Source organism: Microtus pennsylvanicus, chromosome 5 (genome assembly GCF_037038515.1).
Source record: "Microtus pennsylvanicus isolate mMicPen1 chromosome 5, mMicPen1.hap1, whole genome shotgun sequence".
Classification (NCBI taxonomy): Eukaryota; Metazoa; Chordata; class Mammalia; order Rodentia; family Cricetidae; genus Microtus; species Microtus pennsylvanicus.
In genome coordinates, this window is record NC_134583.1 from 91,073,101 (window position 1) to 91,094,111 (window position 21,011).

A 21,011-nucleotide genomic window follows, 5' to 3' on the forward strand; every position below is an offset into this window, starting at 1 on the left:
GAAAGCACTTAAGCCTCAGCTTCCAGCTTTGTAGGTGCAGGGACCATGGGTTCTTTAAGGCGCCTCTGGCCCAGCTCCTTGGGATCTGTTTCTGCGCCTCAGGGGGGGGGCCGCGGCGGCAACCTAGCCAATGGGAAAGCGGAGGCGAGCTCGCGGGGGCAGGGGTGTGTTCTTCCTGTCTCCGGGCTTAGAAAAATAGGCGTGGCGCGGTAGCACGTCACGGGGGTGGGGTTACGCGTGGGTGACGTGGCGGCTCCTGCTCTTGGGTCCGATTTCGGCGGCTTACAAGTCCGGCGAGGAGGCGGCGACGGCCTGGGAAGAGTGGCAGTGACGGCGGCGGTAGGCAGCAGAGGAGGTAGGGCTTCGCTCAAATGTGGGTCCAGTCTTTGTCGGTCGTCTCAGCTCAGGGGCAGCGGCTTGACGGTGGGGGAGGGGGGAAAGAAGGGAGCCAGGGGCAAGTCCTGCTGGCGGCTCCGCGAAAGCGCATACCTCGCTGTCCAATCAGGAAAGGCCTTGTTGAGAAAGACGTCGGCCCTGTCCAATCGGTGGCTGCAGTCTTCCAACAGGCGGAACTTTGATGGAGGTGGGACTTCCTGTTTTAAATAAACACTTTAGAGGTTTCCCCCCCCTCCGCCCACCCTAGTGTGTCCACCTCTAGAGGTCGGTTGTCGGTTTCCCGTGAGGGGGTGAAGGAAAACACGTAAACCAGAGGGCACGTTTAGGATCTGGGCCAACTGCAAAGGTCTGGCTAGAAGCTCAGGGCCGCAGGACCAGGCTCTGGCTGTTTTCTCGACTTTAGGGCCACCGGCCGGTGCTTTGGCCATCAGAGCCAAGTTGGAAGGAGAATCTGAGGAGCTCGCCTTGGGCCTGGAGGAAGCTGACCCTTCTCGCCGTGGCCGGGCTGCAGGATCTACGGGTGGCCTTGGGCTCGAAAGTCTGTCAAATACGGGAAAGGGCCTGAGGATTTGCTAGTTGAGGGAAGAGTTTGGGGAAAGAGGCTGTCTGGAGAATGACGTTCTCCTCTCCACAACAGTCCGAGGTTATGCGACTCAATGATCCCGCGGAAACGCTACGGATCTAAGAACACGGATCAGGGTGTCTACCTGGGTCTCTCAAAGACACAGGTTCTGTCCCCTGCAACTGCTATCAGTAGCAGCAGCGACATCGCTCCTTTGTCCACCCCGGTGGCCCTGGTCCCTTCCCCTCCCGACACCATGTCCTGCCGGGATCGGACCCAGGAGTTCCTGTCCGCCTGTAAGTCGCTGCAGAGCCGTCAGGTAAGGTCCCGGAGTGGAAAGACAGGTGTGAGCCCAACTAATGCTTACGTTTTATCTGCTAGTTACCTAAATTTACTTCACAGATCTTAGATTATCGAATGTTACCAGTAAGAGTGGAAGAATTGTCTTCAGTAGAGATTAAGAATAGTTTAAGGAACTTGTTCTGAATACCACAAACGATGAGTCAAGATTTAAAGCTGCATCTGCTTCTATGTTATGTTGTTCCCCAGCACAGCGAAACTGTTTATTTAAATCTTCTTGCTCCTATTTGAATTTTTCTACTACATAGCCCTGTTCTTCTGTAGCTAGCAACAGTTCATTAATTTTAAACTCTAAGCCTTCTCATTCATGGAAAAACTTTTTTTCTTAGCTATAACCCCCTGATAAATTTATAGATTGTCTGATGCCAACAGCACTAGAGTGTTTAGTGGGATTGTGAGGGAGCGGTGAATTGTGAAGGGAACTAAAGCAGTCACTTTTTGACATTACCTTTCAGAATGGAATCCAGACAAATAAACCAGCTCTTCGTGCTGCCAGACAACGCAGTGAATTTACCCTTATGGCCAAGTGAGTTAAGAGAGGCTTTGTGGTGGGGTGATATAAAGGCTGAGAAGTCAATTTGCCTGTGTTGATTTGGCTGAGTGGGGTAGGTTTTGTTGGGGCTTATGGAAATAGCCTGCCTCCTGCCCTTTACCACAGCCTTTTCCCTGATGATCCTTTACAGGCGCATTGGGAAAGATCTCAGCAATACATTTGCCAAGCTGGAGAAGCTAACAATCTGTGAGTGTTTGGTAGATCTTTCCTAGGTGGGGGTGGGACAGTGAAACCGTACTAGGAAGTGAGGCTCATGGAGGTTTTGTTTTTCCTATGGTGCTGGAGATTTTAAATCAGGCCTTTGTGCCTTAAAGCAAGGCCTCTACCACTGAACTGTATTCCTAGTCCTCTAAGCCTTGTTATTACCCTTACCTGTTGTAACACCTCGTCTGTCTCTGCAGTGGCAAAGCGCAAGTCCCTCTTTGATGATAAAGCAGTAGAAATTGAGGAGCTAACATACATCATCAAACAGGTGAGCTGCTAGCCGTCAGGAGAGCCCAGCATTCTAATTAGATTACTTCCATCATTTTCCATCGCCATGAATCCCTAGGGTAAGTACCTAGACCTGTGTCCACACACCCTGCCCCTCCATTGAGTCAGTAGACACTTAGGAACATCTAGCATTTATAAAGCACTGTTCTAGATGCTGATGGAACAGATGGGAAGCAAGATGATTTTCTTCAAAGGCTCACTGTTCTTAAGAGTTACCCAGCATAAGGGCCTGCACTTAAAATGGGTAGGTGATAGTACAGAAAAGATTCTACAAAAAGATGGATGAACAGGATGCTGAGAAAGATTGACAGAGGATATGAAATGTGAGCTGGGTTCAGAGCTAGGTGGAGGTGGTAGAAGGACCTAACAAACAGTCTGAGGGGTCTATATGTAGAGGTATTGATTAGAAAAAGGAGAGGTCAGCCAGAGGATGGTGGTGGCACGTACCTTTAATCACAGCACTCAGGAGGCAGAGGCAGGGGATCTCTGAGTTCGAGGCCAGCCTGATCTATATAGTGAGCTACAGGACTAGGATAGCCAGAGTTATACAGAAAGACCTTGTCTCCAAAAAAAAAAAAAAAAAAAAAAAAGAGGAAGAAGAAGCAAGTCCATTGTCTATAATTTCCTTATGTTTATTTGTCTTCATTTCCTCCATCCTTTTGACTTTTCCAATAGAAGAAAAAGAGTGGGAGGGGAGACAAAAGGTTTTTCAGATACCCCAGGAACAGGTTCTTTGTTTTCAAGACTGCCAGGCATGTGTTTTTGTTTGTTTGTTTGAAGACAGGATTTCTCTACATATCCCTGGCTGTCCTCGAACTTGCTCTTTAGACTGGTTAGCCTCAAACTTAGAGATCACCTGTCTTTGCCTCTTGAGTGCTGCAATTTAAGGCATATACCATGCCTGGCTACTACATGCTGGTGTTTGTGATTCTTCTGCCTCAGCCTCCCAAGCACAGGGATTTTACCATGTATTACCATGCCTGTCCAGGATTTTCCTTTCTGCTTGTTCACAGGTATATTACAAGTGCTTATATAATAGTATCGGGCCTGACTGTTAGTTGCCTAAATGAGTGACCAGCAAGAAGTTGGTTGTTTGCCGGGCGGTGGTGGTGCACGCCTTTAATCCCAGCACTCGGGAGGCAGAGGCAGGCGGATCTCTGAGTTTGAGGCCAGCCTGGTCTACAAGAGCTAGTTCCAGGACAGGAACCAAAAGCTACAGAGAAACCTTGTCTCGAAAATCAAAAAAAAAAAAAAAGGTTGGTTGTTTGACTGAGTGGCTAGTTGTAAGAGTGTTATGGACCTTGATAACCAAGTGTAGAATCATGTGTCGGGGCAACATGTAGAGTCTGATCTGAAACATGGATGGGGTGGGGTAGAGGCTAAGGAGGCAGTTGGTGTGACTATATAGTACAAATATGGTGGCAGAGGTCAGAGAGAAAATGCATTTAAGAGGTGCTATGCTGGTGAAAGAGTCTTGGGTTGCTATTGGGGTTATTAACCACTTAAGAACTATCTCACTGGTTTCTGAAAAATCTGAAGTTGCTTTGTCACCCACTTAGGTTGTGACCATATTTGAGCTCCTAAATTCTGAGCTGCCACTGTCTTATCAGTAAGTTAGAGATAATAAAAGTACCTGCCCCAAACATGGGCAGTGGTGGCACATGCCTTTAATCCCAGCACTTGGGAGGCAGAGGCAAGCCTGGTCTGCAGAGTGAGTTTCAGGACAGGCTCCAAAAGCTACAAAGAAATCCTGTCTTGAAAAACCAAAAAAAAAAAAAAAAAAAAAGGAAAGAAAGAAAGAAAAAAAAGTAATATCTGCCCCACAGATTTTATGAGGATCATTTGTTTGTTTGTTTCTTTTTTGGGGGGAGAGGTTTAAGACAGGATTTCTCTGTATAGCCCTGACTGTTCTGGAATTCAATCTGTAATACAGGCTGGCCTCAAATTCAGAGATCTGTCTGCTTTGTAGACCAGGTTGGCCTTAATTAAACGCAGAGATCATCTGCCTCTGCCTCCCAATTGCTGGAATTAAAGGTGTACACCCCACCGACTGCCCATTTGTTTGCTTTTGTCAGTTGCTGACACTGGATTTTCAAAGCTGAGACTATTTCAGGTTGGGTGGCTGAAGAAGTAGTATTTGAGCTGTGTCTGAATAGTGAGGAAAAGGAGCTCATCTGATGATCTGGTGAGAATGTATTCCAAAAAGTGGGAATGCAATGCAGAAAATGGGCATAGCAGAAGGAAAGGTCTCAAGTGCGGATCGCATACCAAAGGGGCAGAATACAGTTAGAGAAGTAGACAGTGGCCAGACAGAGGACCTGCGTAAAACAACTTAAACATGAAGGTTGTATTCTAAAGTTGAGTGATGAGTTCTTGGGAGATTTTCAAGCAGAGAGATGACAATACCCTGGATTTTCTTTTTTGTGTTCTGTTTTGTTTTTTCTTATATTCTTTATTTATTTTTAAGTATTTATTTGGATTTGGTTTTGAAGATCATACTAGCCACATTTAGGCAGTAGATTAGGCAGACTAAAAAGAAGGCAGTCATTAAAAAGGCTCTTGGAGGTTTTTCGAGTAGAGAAGATGGTTAGAGTATATGAGGTAGAAAAGAAGATAATGTAGATAGGTATAGAATATATACTGGAAAACAAAGTTTAAATTGTAATCATTTGGGTTCAGTGTGAGCAAATGATAGTTCCATGTGGATTTGAAGAAAAAGTGAATAGAGGTGTTATTTGGTTTTGTTTGCTTTTTTATTATTGATTGATTGATTGAGGCAGGGTCTCACCATGTAGACCAGGTTGGCTTTGAACTCATAGAACTACTTCTGCCTCCCAAGTGTTGTGATTGAAGGCATGTACCTCTAGTCTGCTTAAAAACATTTTTAAAAATGTTTATAAGTGTTTTGTGTACATATATCTGTTTGTACCATGTGTGTGCTTGATGCCTATGGAGGCCAGAAGAGGACATTGGATATCCTAGAACTGCAGTTACACATGGTTTTGAGCTAACAAACATATGGGTGTTAGAAGTTGAGCCTGTCCTCTATAAGAGTAACGAGTGCTCTTAACCACCGAACCAACTCTAGAGCCCATTTGTAGTTTAAGATAGAGTCTCATTCTGTAACTTAGGCTGACCTTAAATTCATTGCAATCCACCTACCTCTGGTGGGATTTTAAGTAAAAACACAATGACCAACTGAGCATGTGATGAATGGTGGTGCCATTTACTAAAATGGAAAAAGACAGGGAGGGGATGTGACTTTGAGGGGATTGACTACAGTGTTTCTCTGTAGCTTTGGAGCCTGTCCTGGAACTAGCTATTGTAGACCAGGCTGGTCTCGAACTCACAGAGATCCGCCTGCCTCTGCCTCCCGAGTGCTGGGATTAAAGGCGTGCGCCACCACCGCCACCCGGCAGTAGAAAAGTTTTCTATACTGATTTAAGAGAGAACGTTGTCAGATGCTTAAACAGTAAATAAATAAAAAGCAGTTAATGGGCTTTTTGTTGTTGTTGCTTTTTAATTTTTTTGTTTGGGTGCAGGGAAGAAATCCAGGGCCTGTGTTTGCTGCCCTACACCCCCCTCTTATATTTGACACAGTACTGAGTACACAATAAGCACTTAGTAGATTATGGTTCTGGTCAGGTGATCTCATTTGTCGAGTGTATTTTAGCTTATAGTTTTTTTTTTAAATATTTATTTATTATGTATACAATATTCTGTCTGTGTGTATGCCTGCAGGCCAGAAGAGGGCACCAGACCCCATTACAGATGGTTGTGAGCCACCATTTGGTTGCTGGGAATTGAACTCAGGACCTTTGGAAGAGGAGGCAATGCTCTTAACCTCTGAGCCATCTCTCCAGCCCTAGCTTATAGTTTTTGATAGTATGTAGGTAGACTAAGGAAATGTGGGTGATCAGAAGCTTTCAGTTTCAGTTTCTGCATGGGAAATAGTACTTCACCTAAGCTAGAACCCAAAGGAAGGAGCTATTATGACAAAGAAACAAAAAGTGCATTTGGTCAGAAACTCGAGAAAGGTAGACCTGTCATTAGTGAATGTGAGTCTAGGGTGATAGAGAGGTGTGTGGTTGGGCCTACTTAGAAAGCCTCTAGAAATGCTTGAATTTTGTCTTCAATGTATTTCTCATGCTCACTTTAAAAATCCTAAAATTAAGCCGGGCGGTAGTGGCACACGCCTTTAATCCCAGCACTTGGGAGGCAGAGGCAGGCGGATCTCTGTGAGTTCGAGACCAGCCTGGTCTACAAGAGCTAGTTCCAGGACAGGCCCCAAAGCCACAGAGAAACCCTGTCTCAAACAAAAAAAAAAAATAAAAATCTAAAATTATATTTGTTTGTGGTTTTGGGGGTGGTATCTGAGTGTCATGGCCTGCATGTAGAGTTGGTTATCTCTTTCCCTTGTATGGGTCTCTGGGGTTGACTTTAGGTTGCCAGGCATGGCAACAAGCTCTTTTGTCTATTGAGCCATCTTGCTGACTCTCATACTCTATTCCTGATGCCTGGGTAATAGTGTGTTGGGACAGGTTTTCTCTGCCGTCACTGTGGAGAATGGAATGCAGTGATATGAATTCACTGTATGTGATTTTGAATAAATCACAGCAAGTCTTTTGCAGTATTAGAAATTCTGTGTATATTTTGCTTCTTTGATACTTCTAGGAAAATAGGGTGATTCTTGCCTTTTCTTAGGTTTTATTCAAGTACTCTGTCAGCATGCTACAGGTAGAAGATTTTGGCCTTTGTAAGGGTTCTATGCCCTCACAAGGTAAAGTATAGCAGAAAGGTGGAGGGCAGATAAATCATTCACTTACAAATGGTGAGACCATCAACTTCCTTATTATGCAAGGAATGAACAGTCTTTGAACAGTCCCAGTGCCACCTTCTGATCTGACTAGACACTTGACTAGTAGGTTTGATCCTGTCCTCTCTGCCAGGGGTAACACAGATGGGGTCAATGACTGGAGACTTCTTGCTTAATACTCTTCTTCTGGTCTCTTACCAGGATATCAATAGCCTCAACAAACAAATTGCTCAACTTCAAGATTTTGTGAGGGCCAAGGGTAGCCAGAGTGGCCGGCATCTGCAGACGCATTCCAACACTATTGTAGTTTCATTGCAGGTGAGACCCTGGGGATGGAAGAAGTGAAGAAGGGGATAACAGAAAGTATCTTCTTTGAATAACCCAATTGTTCTTGCTTTTTATAGTCAAAACTGGCTTCCATGTCCAATGACTTCAAATCAGTTTTAGAAGTGAGGACTGAGGTAAGTGGGATCTATATAGGTGGGAGGAATCTGTGGTATGGACCCAAGAGGAAAAGGGGAAGGGACAAGTTATCCAGAGTCATGGGGTCAACATACCCACTTTCCAGAGAGACTCAGGACCTTTGCATTTCCCCCTAACATCAGAACCTGAAACAACAGAGGAACCGTCGGGAACAGTTCTCCCGGGCACCAGTGTCGGCCCTGCCTCTTGCCCCCAACCACCTTGGTAAGTCAGAAGCAATATGGGAAGCCTATTAGCTAAGTTCTGGCTGTTGTAGCATCCCTATTGCTAGTATAACAGGCATATGCCACTATTCCCCGCTTGAATTGCTTTTTTTGTTGTTTTTTTGTTTTGTTTTTTTTTTGTAAGATTCATTTATTATGCATACAGTGTTCTGCCTGCATATATGCCTGCAGGCCAAAAGAGGGAGCCAGGTCTATTACAGATGGCTGTGAGCTACCATCTGGTTGCTGGGAATTAAACTTAGGACCTCTAAAAGAATAGCCAGGACTCTTAACCGCTGAGCCGTTTCTCCAGCCCCTTGAATTGCTTTTTGTTGTTGTTGTGAGGCAGAGTCTCTCTCTATAGTCTTGGCTGTCCTGGAACTTGCTATGTAGATCAGACTCAAACTCAGATCCTTTTGCCTTAGCCTCAGGAATGCAGAGATTAAAGTTATGTGTTACCATGACAGGCCCTGAACCTGCTTTTAATCATTAAAATGTGCCATGTCCTGTTTCTTCTTCAGGGGGTGGTCCCATAGTTTTGGGAGCAGAGTCCCAAGCCTCCAGGGACGTGGCCATTGACATGTTGGACTCTAGAACAAGCCAGCAACTTCAACTCATTGACGAGCAGGTACCCAGACTCTGAAATGTTGAGGATCAGCTCCTCTGTTGTCTTATGTTCTCCTGGAGTGTTTGGAATGTGATATAGTGAAAAGGTCTTAAAAACTCAGGCCCTTTCATGGTGCTTTCTTCTTCTGAAGGATTCCTACATCCAGAGTCGGGCAGACACCATGCAGAACATTGAGTCTACAATCGTTGAGCTGGGTTCCATTTTTCAGCAGTTGGCACACATGGTTAAAGAACAGGAGGAAACTATTCAGAGGTGAGCCACTCTCACTCCATACAGTGGAACTTTCTCTTCTCCAGGGATTAGCATCTTGAAGTTCCCAGGTACAGCATGGGGGGTCTTTGGAAGAGTGAGTGAATCCTTAACCCCCATGAGTACTAATTCACTAGCTTCTTTTTTTTTAAATTTTATTTATTTATTTATTATGTATACAATATTCTGTCTGTATGTCTGCAGGCCAGAAGAGGGCACCAGACCTTATTATAGATGGTTGTGAGTCACCATGTGGTTGCCGGGAATTGAACTCTGGACCTTTGGAAGAGCAGGCAATGCTCTTAACCACTGAGCCATCTCTCTAGCCCCCAATTCACCAGCTTCTAATCACTTAATAAGAGGGCCTGATGGGGTGATGCACACCTTTAATCCCAGCATCCTGGAAACAGAAGCAGGCAGATCCCTATGAGTTTGAGACTGGCCGGTTTACATAGTGAATTCCAAGACAGTCTGGGAGGGCTACATAAAGAGAGACCCTTTTTTAATTTTGTCTTTTATTTTCTGAGACAGAGTTTCTCTGTGTAGCTTTAAAGCCAATCTTGGAAATGCCTGTAGACCAGGCATACACCACCACTGCTCACCTTTTTTTTTTTTTTTTTTTTTTTTGAAGACAGAGTTTCTTTGTGTAACAACCCTAGCTGTCCTGGAACTCACTTTGTAGACCAGGCTGGCCTTCAACTTACAGAGATCTATCTGCCTGCCTCTGTTTCCCAAGAGATGGAATCAAAGGCATGAGCCACCATCACCCAGCAAGAGACCCTTTTTAAAAAAGAAAAAAATTACTGAGGGCCTGGAAGTACAGTCTGGTTGTAAAGTGTTTGGCTACCATACATGAAGGCTTAGGATCGGTCTTCAGAATCATAGACAAAAGGAAAGAAAGCAACTGGTGGAACCAACTAGCTGGCCCATCGGGTATAGGAACTTTCTACATAAGCCTAGTGACATCAGTTTAATCACTGCAGTCAGGTAAAGGAGAAACAAGAGACCAGCACCACAGAGTTGTCTTCTGCTGCTGTATCTGTGCCCCCCGCATAGTAATAAAAATATAAAAAAAAGAAACAGCTAAAAAGGGAGCATAGTATGCAGCCTTTATTCTTGAGCACTGTTTGAGCTCAGGAGTGCAAGGCCAGCTCTACAAGTGTAGTCAAGCTCTATTTCAAAAATTAAAAGGGATGGCTCAGCTGTTAAGAACACTTGTTCCTTCTCCAGAGGACCTGGGTTCAATTCCTAGTACCCACGTGGTGTTGCACAACCATATTTAACTCTAGTTCAAGGGGATCCAGTGCCATCCCCTGGGCTCCACAGGCATCAAGCATACAAGTGATATACAAACATGGAAAGCACACATTAAACAAGTTAAGTGAATAAGTCTAATTTTAGAAAAACTTAATAATTATATGAGAACGGGTATTGTAGCATATGCCTTTAATCCCAGTACTCCAGAAGTAGAGGCGGACAGATCTCGAGTTTTGTCGTCATTCTGGTTTGGTGTTTTTAGATTTTTTTTTTAAATATTTATTTATTATTTATTATGTATACAATAGTCTATCTGTGTGTATGCCGAAGGCCAGAAGAAGGCACCAGACCTCATTACAGATGGTTGTGAGCCACCATGTGGTTGCTGGGAATTGAACTCAGGACCTTTGGAATAGCAGGCAATACTCTTACCCACTGAGCCATCTCTCCAGCCCCTTAGATTTATTTTTTTATTTTATGTATATGAGTGTTTTACTTGCATTTGTATCAGTGCCATGTGTGTGCCTGGTTCCCACAGAAGTCAGAAGAAGCCATCAGAATCCTGGAAACTGGAGTTAGAAATGATTGTGAAGCACCATTGGGTACTGGTAATTGACCCGAGGTCCTCTGCAAAATAGCAAGTGCTCTTAATTGTTAAGCTCTCTCTCCAATTCATCGATATCTGCATTTGAGGCTGGCCTGGTTTACATAGCACGTTCCAGGCCAGTCAGATCTAATGGTGAAATCTTGTCTCAAAAAAACAAACAAGGGCTGGAGAGATGGCTCAGTGGTTAAGAGCATTGCCTGCTCTTCCAAAGGTCCTGAGTTCAATTCCCGGCAACCACATGGGGGCTCACAACCATCTGTAATGAGGTCTGGTGCCCTCTTCTGGCCTGTAGACATACACACAGACAGAATATTGTATATATAATAAATAAATATTTAACAAAAAAAAAAACCAAAACATGTTTTCAATGTTATCTTCATTCTGTTGTTTAAGCCAAGAAATTTTAAATTCCAAATAGTAAATTTTTATGTCTGTTTGTTTGAGACAGGCTCTCATATCTTATCTCATGCTGGCTTTAAATTCACTATATAATACTTCTTATGTAACTGACTGGCCTGACTCCACCTCTTCAATGTTAGGGTAATAGACAAGTGCCACCCTCCTGATTAATTTCATGAAACTCCAGCATGGGCAAGGTGGAGAGCTGAGACAGATGGAAGGGCTTACTGGTTAGTCAGCCTAGCGAAAGCAGCAGGGCTTAGGTTCTTCTCAGGAAAATCAGAGCCTGATAGAACAGAATACCTGACTGTTCTGGCATCTGGGTGCACACACATGCACACATATCCGTACACATACATATACACAACAAATCTGAGGCTGAAGAGATTACTCAGTGCTTTAAGAGCACTTACTGTCCTTCCAGAGAACCCAAGTTCAGTTGTAGCCTTCATATCAAGTGACTTACAACCACCTATAACTCTAGCTGTAGCTGATCTAATACCTCCACAGACAAATACATATAATTAAGAATAAAACGTTAGAGACACCATGGATCTGCCGGAGACAGACACTGGGAATTTTACCCGGTAAGCCACTGCCACGTGGCAATACACAGATTAATAGAAATGGGTTAAATTAAGATGTAAGAATTAGCCAATAAGAAACTAGAGCTAATGGGCTAAGCAGTGTTTTAATTATACAATTTCTTTGTGATTATTTCGGGGCTGAGTGGCCAGGACAAATAAGCGGCCCTCCTTGTAACAATTGGTACTCCAACGTGGTCGTCTGTATTGACGTAAAAACTGAGAAAGTTTGAAAAGGAATTCTAGACACAAAAATACAGAGTTTAACACAGCTCTTTGCTGTTTGCTGGCAGCATGCCACAGCTCCTTTAAGAGAGGTTTTCCTGCCGGGTGATGGTGGCGCATGCCTTTAATCCCAGCACTCGGGAGGCAGAGGCAGGCAGATCTCTGTGAGTTCGAGACCAGCCTGGTCTACAGAGCTAGTTCCAGGACAGGCTCCAAAGCCACAGAGAAACCCTGTCTTGAAAAACTAAAAAAAAAAAAAAAAAAAAAGAGAGAGAGAGAGAGAGAGGTTTTCCTGACTCAGCCATAGCAAAAGAAAAAAAGCCAAGCCGCACGGTTTTAAAATGTCCACTTTCTGGGTTGTGCTGTCAGCATGACCTCTGGCTCTTTGAGGCTGGAGGTCCAGCCACAGAGCATTTGAGTAGGGTCTGTGAGCAGGCTGCTGCAGCTTGCTTAATGGTGGTTTGGACTGGCTGTGTGCCTAGAAGTGGGGCAGTGTGCATGGCTCAGAGGCACAAGCAGCTCCACCATGTTGGACTGGGTGGCCAAGCAGACACTAACATGTTACATTGATTAATGACACAGCTTAAGTTTTTAAGAAGCACTTAGCATTTTAAGAAGTGCTCCTGGACAGTAAAGAATTACAGATTCACAGTAGGACAGATTCAGACATAAAAGACCTCTAAATGGGTCAGTGTTGGATAAATGTACATAGGCTTGGGAGAGAGAAGAAAAAAGTATAGAGTCATCAAATAAAGTTAATGCTTTAAATAGGTAAAGTCTTTAAAGAGACAGAGTACAGACAGTCATAGATTAAAGGAGTAAAAAATAAAATAAATATTAAAAAGTAACAAAAGTAATAAAATGTGAGGAGGCTGGTGTGGTGTACATGGGAGGTGGAGGCAGAGGAACCAGTTGTTTAAAGGTCATCAGCTCCATAGGAAGTTCAAGGCCATGGTCTGGGCTATATTTTAAGACCCACTTCCAAAGAACAAACTAAGGATGTCCACAATAATAGAGTGCTCACTTGCCTGTGGTTTACTGGGCTTGTGGATTCAGTTCTTGGTACCACAGAAGAAAAGGGGTAAGCAAAAAGAATAGACAACTTTTTTAGGAGTTTTGTTTCAGAATGCAGCAAGAAAGTCATGTTTCATTGCTTGTACTTATAATTCTGGTACTCAGGAGGGCTGAGGTTGGAAAGATTGTGAGTTTGAGGCCAGCCTGCTTGGACAACTTCATAAAACTCAGTCTCAAAAAGAATTAAAAGCTGGTGACTGGAGAGATGACTCAGTGATAAAGAGCACTGACCGCTCCTCCAGAGGATCTGGGTTTGAGTCTAAATACCCACATGGTATCTTACAACCACTTGTGATACCAGTTCCAGGGGACCTAGCACACCCTCTTTTTGCCTCTACAGGTATCAGGCATGCATGTGCTACACAGATTTTACACACACACCCATGCACATATCAGAAATAGAGCTGACAAACGGATGAATGATGAAGCACTACATCCAGCCCTCGTGCTGGAAGGAACTGGAAGGGAAGGAAGGGAGGAGTGGAGGAAAGAAGCCAAAATCAAACATGTTCTTCTTATCCACATACCTCTTTGAAAAAGTAGTGGCCCAGCCAGGCGGTGTTGGCGCACGCCTTTAATCCCAGCACTTGGGAGGCCGAGGCAGGCGGATCTCTGTGAGTTCAAGACCAGCCTGGTCTACAGAACAAGTTCCAGGACAGGCTCCAAAGCTACACAAAGAAACCCTGTCTTCAAAACAAAACAGAGAGAGAGAGAGAGAGAGAGGAGAGAGAGAGAATGAAAGCAAATGTTTAAGGAATATAAGTATCAGAGGCAGGCGGATCTCTGTGAGTTCGAGGCCAGCCTGGTCTACAAGAGCTAGTTCCAGGACAGAAACCAAAAAGCTATGGAAAAACCCTGTCTCGAAAATCCAAAAAAAGAAAAGAAAAGAAAAAGAAATATAAGTATCAAGGTCATTGTAGAAATTAAAAACAACAATAAAGAGAACCTGTATGGATTGTAATCCTAGGAGACAAAGGCACAAGCATCAGCTGGCTTCAGCTGTGTACTTCTGGACCAGCCGCCTTTGCAAAAAACAACCCATCAGTCATAAGGATAGTGAAGTTAAAAGAATCTGGTGTGGGGACCGAAGAGATGACTCAAAGGTTAAGAGTGCTGGCTGTTCTTCCAGAGGTCCTGAGTTCAATTCCCAGCAACCACATGGTCACTCATAGTCACCATAATGAGATCTGGTGCCCTCTTCTAGTATGCAGACAGAACACTGTATACATAGTAAATAAATCTTAGAAAAATTAAAAAAAAATAATCTGGTTTATTAGGTTTCTCAGGAAGGGGAAATTACAAAGGTGTCATCCGTCTCTTCTCACTCAACTAGAGATGGACATCAAAACAGGGTGCAAGAGGGTTTCCTGTCTGCTGCTCCTTTTTTGTTTTGTTTTTGTTTTTATTTTTTTTGAGACAGGGTTTCTCAGTAGCTATGGATTCAGTCCTGGAGCTCACTCTGTAGACCAGGCTGGCCTCGAACTCACAGAGCCTCTGCCTTCCGAATGCTGGTATTAAAGGCATGCGCCACTACCACCTGGCTCTTTTACATTTATTTTGTGTGTGTGTGTGTGTGTATGTATGGTGGTGTGCATGTGTCATGGCCCTCATGTGGAGGTCTAAGACCAACATGATGTGGGAAGCAGTTCTCTCCTTTTACGGTGTGAGTTTCAGGGACCAGGCTTTATGGCATCCTTACCTGCTGAGCCATCTCTTAGGCTCTTGCCTGGAATTTTTAATTCAAGAGGAAAAAAAGCTACGAACTGAGTATGCAATTCAGTGGTAGAGCACTGACTAGCATGTACATGTCCTGGGTTTGATCTTATAGCACAAAGGAGGTAGGGGTACTATATCTGATATCTGTTTTCCCTGATATAAAGGCAGTCTGACATTAAATGCTTCCTAATGCAATACAAGATACGTAGCATCTCCTTTCATGTATCCCATACAAAATAATTTAAGCAAGGGTCACTGGAACCTGTGTTTGATTTTCTAAGTTAACATTGTAGAACCAAAAGTTTTTCTTTTTTGGAAGAACAGTAACAAGGCCAACAGAAAACCAGGCTATAGGACACTGCAAGGAATGCAGGCTTTTTTCTTCACAAGGCAGTATAGTCAGGAAGGAGCACCAGACTGTAGAAAGGGCTCAGAGGTTAAAAGCACTAGCTGTTCTTCCAGATGACCTGGGTTCAATCCCCAGCACCCACATGACAGCTCACAGCTGTCTATAACTCCAGTTTCAGGGAATCAGACACCCTCACACAGGCATATATGCAGGCAAAACACCAATGCACATGAAAAGGAATAAATTTTAAAAATAAATTTAAACTGGGTGGCAGCGGCACATGCCTTTAGTCCTAGCATTCCAGAGGCAGAGGCAGGTGAGTTCAAGGCCAGCCTGGTCCACAGAGCGAGTTCCAGGACAGTCAGGACTGTTCACAGAGAAACCCTGTCTCACAAAAACAGCAGCAACAACAACAAAAACCCTCTACCTGGACACAGATCACATGTACTTGATTGTGAAGGTTTTTCAACAATCTGCTCTCTGCTTCCCATTGCTTTTTTTTTTTTTTTTTTTTGATGAGACATAGTCTCATTATATAGCCCTGGATATATATATATGGCATGGAACTGAGTAACTGCCTCTGACTCCCAAATGCTGAGGTTAAAAGTCATGTACTACCACCCCTTCCTGGCCTTATTTGTGACATCTTTTTAACTGAAAAACAAAATAACAAAAAACATTTTTTTTTCCACCAGGTATGGTCACATGCCTTTATTCCCAGCATTCTGGAGAAGGTAGATCTTTGTGTGTGTATATAGTGAGTTCCAGGTCAGCCAGGGCTATACAGTGAGACCTTTTCTCAAAAATAACAAAAACCCAACAGGACTATGTGTGCAGGTGTGTTTAGGTGCATAAGTAGCACAGCGACTGTGGAGTTGTTTCTCCTATCATGTGGATCCCAGGGATTAAAGTCAGGTCCTCAGACAGGTACTCTACCCACTGAGCCATCTTTCCCAGCCTCTATCTCTTTTTTTTTTGGATATTCAAGACAGGGTTTCTTCGTAGCTTTTTGGTTCCTGTCCTGGAACTAGCTCTTGTAGACCAGGCTGGCCTCGAACTCACAGAGATCCACCTGCCTCTGCCTCCCGAGTTCTGGGATTAAAGGCGTGCGCCACCACCGCCCGGCTTCTATAATCTTTTATATACAAGATCGCATGTATACGGTTGATCCATTTTTGTTAAGCAAAGCCATTCAGAACTACCATTATGAGCTTTATTCATTCTGAGATAACAAATAAGCTAAATTTAAAAATGTAGTTACGCTGGGCAGTGGTGGCTCACGCCTTAATCCCAGCACTCGGGAGGCAGAGGCAGGCGGATCTCTGTGAGTTCGAGACCAGCCTGGTCTACGAGAGCTAGTTCCAGGACAGGCTCCAAAATCACAGAGAAACCCTGTCTCGAAAACCAAAAAATAAAATAAAAATGTAGTTACGGTGGTGGCGCACTCCTTTAGTTCCAGCATTCTGGGAGGCAGAGGCAGGCAGATCTCTGTGAGAATGAGGCCAGCCTGGTGTACAAAATGAGTTCCAGGGCAGCTAGGGCTGTACACAGAGAAACCCTGTTTCGAAAAACCAAGAGAGAGAGAGATTTACATAGATATAATCTACATGGGAAGTAGAAAGTAGAAAAAGACGAGATCTTCTGAGTAAATTGGGAGCCTGTGGACCTTGTGGAAGAATTGAAACGGGTGGGGGGAGAGGCAGGGAGGGGAGCAGAGAAAAATGTAGAGCTCAATAAATATCAATTTAAAACAAAGATGCATTACTGGTAAAAAGAAAAAAAAAGGAGAGTAAGGCTATGCATGGTGGCATATGCCTTTAGTCTCTCAAGTGCTCAGAGGTGGGTGTCTCTGAGTTTGAGGCCAACCTGGTTTATGTAATAAGTTCTAGGACCCAAGGCTGTTCAGAACCTATCTCAAAAAGCAAAATAAAGTAACTATTGCCAACAGCCGTGAACCTGATATTTTAGCCTCTCCAACATAAAAAAGAACCACAATTCAGGTTTCTGAATTGAGATGCTGAGTTGAGCTTAATCCTTTTGCTTGTCTTTTCAGGACTTTAAGCTTGCAGCCCCCTGTCCAGCTCTTTTTCATTTCTAGCCAGATTGCTAGGACCCAGCTGGGCCATACTCAGCTCCTAGAGGGTTCTAGGTCAAGGACCTCTGCAAAATTTAGGGTGTGTTTCATCATACGTTGCTTACTGATGGGGTTATGTTTTGAATAATTTGCCATGAGATGATTTTACACAAGACAGAATGTAGTTACATGAGTTAAAATAGGTTTTATGTCAGTAGGCAGTACAGTCCTAGTAGATTGCCATGTTTTCTAGGTAGGCAGGGTGTCTGAAACATCTGAAACAGACAGGGTTTCTCTGTGTAGCTTTGGAGCCTGCCCTAGAACCTGCATGTGTGCTGTAGGCTAAAGGAAAGCGTCAGATGTCCCCTGTTACTCTGTTCTTCAAGGTAGGGGCTCTCCCTTAGCCTGAAACTTGTTTTTTTGGGGGGGGGTAGCCAATGAAACCCAACCTTTTTCCTATTTTCTCCACCCACCCACTGTATTGTGGGTATAGACAAGGTAAAACCATGGCGAGCTTGTTATGTGGTTACTGGGATCCAAATTCAGGTCCTCTTGGTTGCCAAGCAAGCACTTTTCCTACTGAGCTATCTGCCCAGCCACAATATTTAGGTTTTAGGATTGTGCGCATAGATTGTCCGGGGAAGGTTTTATTTTCTTCAGTAAGTGTTCAAAATCATCCTTTCCCTGAGGACTTGTTCCCAAGAGACACTGCTCTCTGAATGTAAGGTTTGTATTACTCTTTGAGTTCCTGTCTATATTAAGTTGTCCCCATCCCCCAGCCAGAATTTTCTTACTGTAGTGGTCTGAACTTTACCCCCATTATAACAATGTTCACCGGTGTGGTGGCACACATATTTAATCCCAGCACTTGGAACACAGAGGCAGGTCTGGTCTACATGATGAGTTCCAGGACAGCCAGGGCTACACAGAGAAACCCTGACTTGAAAATGCTAAAAAACAAAACAAAACCAAAAAAAAAAAAAAGAAAGAAATGTTCATTACCTGGGAAAAAAATCAACAAATGCTAGATTAAAAATTTTTATGTTATGTATTTTATGTTGGGTGGTGATGGCACATGCCTTTAATCCCAGCACTCAGGAGGCAGAGGCAGGTGGATCTTTGAGTTCGAGGCCAGCCTGGTCTACAGAGCAAGTTCCAGGACAGGCTCCAAAGCTACACAGAGAAACCCTGTCTTGAAAAACCACACACACAAAAAAGGTATTTTAGGTGCTCATATGGATTGGGGTGCATCTCATATTTAACTCACTGAAAATTGAAACCTCATGAAAGGAGGTAGGGTTGTTTATGGCAATCTCATTTTTCAGATGTGGAAAATAAGACTTTGGTTAAATAACTCAATCTTAAGATAATAACTGACAGAAAGGTTTCAGACTAGAGCCAAGCATGGTCTACAACCCTAAATAATGTATATACTCTTCTATATATTCATACATGTACACAAAAGAGATCACATGACATGAAACACTTTTTATTTCTGTGTATTGTGATCACCTTTCCATAGCAGTAAATAGATGACCTCAGCTTTCTTTTTAATCCGATGTCCTGTTTTCTCTCCTGGCTGTTTCCAGGATCGATGAGAACGTGCTTGGAGCCCAGCTGGATGTTGAGGCCGCCCATTCAGAGATCCTCAAGTACTTCCAGTCAGTCACCTCCAATCGGTGGCTCATGGTCAAAATCTTCCTCATCCTCATTGTCTTCTTCATCATCTTTGTGGTCTTCCTTGCCTGAACCCTCACTCACTCTGAGGCACTCCATGGAGGGTTTGGGACCCTCCTGGGAGGGCAGGTGGCCACTGTTGCCATTGAGCCTGTGTAGGGTGGTTGGGAGAAAGGCCATTTCCTTGGAACTGCTAAGAATGGCCAGTGTCCCTGTTTCCCACCCTTGTCTCTGGCCACTCTGTCCTACCCCTCAGGCCCTTGAAACACACTGGTTCTGGATTTGGACTCTGCTGTGAAGTGGCTGGGAGCAGAAGCCAGCTAGGGGCCAGTGGAGGAGGTTGTCTCCACAAGGAGATTTTTATAAAACCTTACCAGCCTCCCCCAAAGGTAACTTTGGCAGCAAGGGGAGATAATGCCCTCCTTGCCTCCCTGAGAGTGAGGCAAGGAGACAAAACTATCCCAGGGACCAACTTTACCATCAGGTTAGAACTTGACTGCCTCCCTCTATTCACCATGTGAAGTGAGGGGGCTCTGAGCCCTTCAGTTGCCTGCACAAACCTGACTTTGGCTACTGGTGACTCTCAATCTGCCAAATGTGCTGCAGCCTGTTTCCTCCCAATTACAGCAAGACTGTCAGCTTCACTAGTGACGTTGTCATTTCTGGGTGGGGTCGTGCCTGATACCAGAACCAGTAGGGTAGAGTTGGTGGCTCTGAAGGGCCCCATGGGTAAGCAAGGTACTTTTGGGCTCTTTACCCACAACTCCCTCCTAGAAAGGGAACAAATACAACAGAACTTCATTAGAAGAATTTTCCTTTGAACTGGAGCCAAATGGCTTCATCATTGGGTGGCAACTTCCAGGACCATCTCAAGCAGTGCTGGGGCTGTTTTCATCTGTGTTCTCAGATCACTTAGCTTGATTCTTGAACTAAGTGAAGCAGGACCTCTGTTGCTGGGAGCAGAAGAGAACTTGTTCCCAGTTTTTGGCACCTTCTAAGACCCTCAGCAAATGGAAAATGGAGGCAACCCACCTACCACAGACCCTCAAGGGAGGTTAATGAGCTGCTCTGTCCGAACTGATTAGTATTGAAGCCACTGTTCCATGCCTACTGCTGTCCCCTCAGCAGCATCTGGATCCCAGGAACCTCAGGCCAACATAGAGTGTGTCCTAGCCACAATGAAGGCCTTGAACTCACAGAGGTCCACCTGCCTCTGCTTCCCTCAGTGTTGGGATTAAAGGCATAAGCCACCACCTCCCAGCCTGAAGGTTATTTCCTATAAGAGCTTTTGGGTTTGCCATTTAAAAATTGTAATCACACCGGGCAGTGGTGGCACACTTTTAATCCTAGTGCTCTGGAGACAGAGGTGGGTGGATCTCCTGAATTTCCAGAGAAACCCTGGAAATTAGAAAATTAGGAAAGTTAGAGACTTTCCCTGCCTACCTAGCTGAGGGGACTACCCAGTAGGGATGATGACAGTTAGGTCCTCAAGTGTAAAGACCAATGCTCACTATATCCCCGACAGGTTTTGTTTTGAGACAGGATCTTGCTATGTAGCTTTGGCTGTTCCTATATTCGCTATGTGGACAATGTTGGCCTTGAGCTCCCAAGTACTGAAGACCTACACCACCATACCCAGTTGTTTTGATTTTTTTTTTTAAGCAGGATCTCTCTACATAGCTCTGGCTGTTCTCGAAAGTTCTATGTAGACCAGGCTGGCCTCAACTCTGCGACCCAAATATTAGGATAAAGTTGTGGCCCATCATTCGTGGCCTGATTCTGTCTTTTTTGATCGGGCAATTTGTGAAGGACCTACAAGGAACTAGATTTTAATTCACACGGGTTTTTACGTTTGGCAAGATACTGAGCTAGGAGTGCTGCAGGAAGAAAAACTGTCTTACTTAAAGTTCCTGTTTCGGTGGAGCTTACATTCCATTTTCTATTTCGTCATAATCCATCGTAGAGTCGAGGAAAGCTGGGAGGGCTTAGGCCTGCGGCTGGCAAGGAGTTCAGCTGCGACTTACAAGCTGCCGGGATCTCAGCAGGGACTGTGAACCGTTATTCCCACTGAGGCCAGGTCTCCATTCTTCTGTGTGGCCCTCGTCCCTGCTCTGAGTTCAGGGCTATAGCCACCAGCTCGGCTCTAGGGAGACCCGCGAATCATCGGGCACGGTGGAGAAGCGGGAAGGCGGGGCCGGCCAGCAAGCCAACGAGCCCGGAGCTCCGGCTGTGGGCGGGCCTCGAAAGGCCTGGCCCCACCCCCGCGAGGTCGTTCTGCGCAGGCGCGGGGAGCGCGTTCCCGCCCCG

General features: G+C 44.6%; 1 protein-coding gene across 2 annotated transcripts; it reads left to right on the forward strand.

Annotated features, from left to right (window-relative positions):
- Nucleotides 1-197: 197 nt before the first annotated feature.
- Stx5 (syntaxin 5) lies at nucleotides 198-19,348 on the forward strand. Of its 2 annotated transcripts, none has more exons than XM_075973416.1 (11): nucleotides 198-355; nucleotides 1,034-1,277; nucleotides 1,774-1,844; nucleotides 2,002-2,057; nucleotides 2,273-2,343; nucleotides 7,381-7,497; nucleotides 7,584-7,640; nucleotides 7,785-7,866; nucleotides 8,387-8,493; nucleotides 8,624-8,745; nucleotides 18,617-19,348. In XM_075973416.1, the coding sequence occupies exons 2-11, from the start codon at nucleotides 1,053-1,055 to the stop codon at nucleotides 18,774-18,776; spliced, it is 1,068 nt and encodes a 355-aa protein (XP_075829531.1). In that variant the 5' UTR covers nucleotides 198-355; nucleotides 1,034-1,052; the 3' UTR covers nucleotides 18,777-19,348. The 2 variants fall into 2 exon arrangements, with proteins under 2 accessions (XP_075829531.1, XP_075829532.1); XM_075973417.1 differs by having other exon boundaries at nucleotides 213-355; nucleotides 800-1,277.
- The last annotated feature ends 1,663 nt before the right edge of the window (nucleotides 19,349-21,011 follow it).

Coding starts and splice junctions, on each gene's coding strand:
- Stx5 (XM_075973416.1), top strand. CDS start 1,053: ATGATCCCGCGGAAACGCTACGGATCTAAGAACACGGATCAGGGTGTC. Junction 1,845..2,001: donor GAATTTACCCTTATGGCCAA/GTGAGTTAAGAG, acceptor GATCCTTTACAG/GCGCATTGGGAAAGATCTCA. Junction 7,498..7,583: donor CTATTGTAGTTTCATTGCAG/GTGAGACCCTGG, acceptor TGCTTTTTATAG/TCAAAACTGGCTTCCATGTC.